General features: G+C 49.5%; 1 protein-coding gene across 2 annotated transcripts in view; it reads right to left on the reverse strand.

Annotated features, from left to right (window-relative positions):
• The window catches only part of LOC119104192 (uncharacterized), a 21,597-nt gene that overhangs the window by 8,465 nt on the left and 10,113 nt on the right, over positions 1 to 3,019 (reverse strand). For both annotated transcript variants that reach the window (XR_005094893.1, XM_037227866.1), the window contains exon 6: positions 2,537 to 2,648. Coding sequence is in view for 1 of the 2 variants with exons in the window: in XM_037227866.1 (XP_037083761.1) it covers positions 2,537 to 2,648 (112 nt within the window). In the remaining variant the exon portion in view is untranslated. The remainder of the gene's footprint in view (positions 1 to 2,536; positions 2,649 to 3,019) is intronic.

Here is a 3,019-nt window from a genome sequence, read left to right on the forward strand (position 1 = left end):
AGCACACTGGTGGTGGCTTTACCGCCTTACAATGCGTTCCTTGGGCGGAAAATAGTGCAACATTTTTGCGATTTGTGCGACAATTTCTGCCTTTAAGTGCTGACAAGTTTTGAGTTTCGCTTGGCGGTTAATAGCAATCCTTCGGTCTTGTCTGTTTACTTTTGCTTTTATTCGTGGTTGCAATGATCCGCAATATCTAAGATACTTTAAGAGGCATAATTCTCGGGTTTAGTAATCTTGCGAGGTCGTTGATGACATTTATGTTGTTATTTGACGTCTCTCTGCGACATTTGATGGCAGGTGTACTCAACTGTTCATTTAATTTGGCTGGCGTGCAACGAACACTTGACAGCAGCGTGCTGCACCGCATGCTACTGAAACACATAGGTAGCATTCCTGCTCAGGAGGGGAGCTGAGGTTATGTTAAGAATATGACGTCATTTTGAGGAGTTGGTGCGGAGACTCTTGTCGTCCTACCGCCGTCTCACATGAGGCGAGTTATGGCGCGACCTGCAGAATATTCTGCCTGCCTCTCCCGTTCCTACGTATTAAGCTTCAAACACATGTTCATTGAAATTAATATTGTGTTCTCCCTGCATTCTTCTATCGCTTGCCTATGCAAAGCTACCGTTTCTCTCTCTGGTTAACATAGTTCACCGACTTTCTTTCGACTCCAAGAATTCGCTCTCCTCTCTCAACACACGCTCAGTTCACTCTTCACATGTCTAACTAGGAGCGGATTCGGAGGGAAGGATACGGGTCATACCCCCTTGGGCCCCGAAGGAGCTCATAGGCTCCGAAAGGGACCATAGTCGGCCGAAAAGACGCAGTTTTTACACAAAGCATAGCAAAACTGCATGTCTTTGAGCTTCCAGGCGACCAAGAAAAGTCGCAAACGAAAGTGAAACGCCCACGAGCAGACAAAAACTGTTCTTCACTAAATGAGAAGATGTTGATTGGGATGTCTCATTATGTTGTCCAGAGGACTTATGCTGTTTTCGGGAGCCTTTTATGTCCACGTACAGGTACAATCTAGTCGTTAAGGAGCCTTCTGCATTGCCTCTGATTTCTTTGCATCTGCTCGGAGGGTCGCGGGCTGTTCCTGGTGCCCTTCCTGTTAGCGTGCCGGGCACTCTTGGCAACCAAAGGCCTTCCACGGATTCTTTTCATTCGTCCGAAAAGCTCTGTGCGCTATAGCTTGGAGGCCATATATCATCCTGCCGGGGCATCTCAGCTCCTCAGAGACCCTTTACGCTGCTCTCTAACCTACCGACCCCATCACAGTGTGCCCATGAACCCTTTTTATTGGTCTAGGGCACTTCCAATTCTCTGTCACTTGCTTAGGGCCTTACGCTTTTGTTGGAAGCCCATTCGTTAACCTGCTTGGATACATCCGGTCGCTTAGGGCCCTCTAAATCGATCTGCTCGGGCACACTGGATTGTTTGGGGCCCTGCATATTGGGTTTTGGGTATTTTAATGTAGTGCCCTACGCTCCTGTCGGGGGCCATCTGATAGCCCGCTTGGGTACATTCGATCTTTAGGAGCCCTCCACGCCAGGTTGTGAGTGCTTAGTATTTAAATGAAGAGTCCTATGCTTGTATTGAGGCCCTATCTGATAACCTGCTCTGGCACACTCGATCACTTAGAGGCCCTTTACACGTTCAGGGTGGTTGTGTGAGAAGATCTGGGAGCGCTTTTGACACCAATGTAAAGTCTCAGCTTGTTTGACCTTACTCGACCCCAATGTCATGGCCTGCGAAGTCCAAATTTGATGCAAATAAATTCACACACAAGTCCACCCTGAACATTTAGTGTCTCTACCTCTCTTAGGTTTGAGATCTCAGGGGGTTCAAATTGACCCCCACCCGAGCAAGTGGTATTCAACTGGCCACCCAGGCGCGCGTTAAAATTCCTTAGTGCCAAATTTAACATTTGTTTAAACTAGGTCGCCGGTTATTGGAAAGGAAGATGGAAAGGAAGGTTGTGGAGCTTTGAAATGAATGAGTCCACCACTGGACTCAATGCACAAGAACCACCAGTAACAAATATTGCAAGATTCCACAAACACAATGCTGCGAGCACGCACCACGGCGCAATGCCGGATGCGCATCGTCGAGAGCTGTGAAAAAGTGTAATAGCACAATCAGCAAAAGCATGACGTGGCAGATGCATGGCGTACATAAACCGTACGTACACGCGTCCATCGCGCTGAAGGAAAGGCGTTTTCAACAGGCCACAGGGTGGTTCGCACAATGGATTTTTACATAGGCGTGTTGAAATCAATGCAAATCACGCGCTTGTCATTCGCCATGTTCAGACTTGATGTGCGGCTGCTGGGTTGAGTGCTATCTGCATGACCCCGCGTGCCAGCGCCAGCCAATCTGGCTATTATCCGCTTAGCAATGAGGGACAACGGGATAGACTAATGCAGTGGTTATCTGGCGTAGGTCGGCCTCCAGCCAACCACGTCAATTGAACGAAGTTGACTGACCTGGTCGACCGACCTGGCTCGACCGACCGACCTAATTGACTGACCTGGTTGCGCTCTATCACGCCCGCATACTCCAAAAATACGGTGGTGACGGCCGCCGCGGCCAGCAAGTACTGCGCCTGACCCACAGCCCGCCGCATGGAGCGGAGTAGTCTCCTGAAGCCAGGTCAGGTGGGAGTTAAAGGACTTCCAAGCAGCGTTGGTGTGACAGAATTGATGTGGGGCGGTTGCCAATGTCATTTATGCCAGGGATGTGCATATCCCGGGACTGATGGAAACCCTATCGCGTCAAGGCATTGGCTGCCATGGATATAAGCTCCGGACGTTCAATGAATATAATGAAATCATGGATCAGGTCCCTATCCAAACGATATGTTGAGTGCTCTCTCTCCCTCTCCCACTCACTCTCTCTCTCTCTCTCTCATCTTCTCTCCTTCGTCCTCTCTCTCTCTCCCTCATCTCTCTCATCTCTCTCTCCTCTCCTCTCGCTCGTCTCTCCCCTCTCTCACGCCTCTCTCTCCTCTCTC

Source organism: Pollicipes pollicipes, unplaced genomic scaffold (genome assembly GCF_011947565.3).
Source record: "Pollicipes pollicipes isolate AB1234 unplaced genomic scaffold, Ppol_2.1 Scaffold_2555;HRSCAF=2994_pilon_pilon_pilon, whole genome shotgun sequence".
In the NCBI taxonomy this organism is placed as follows: Eukaryota; Metazoa; Arthropoda; class Thecostraca; order Pollicipedomorpha; family Pollicipedidae; genus Pollicipes; species Pollicipes pollicipes.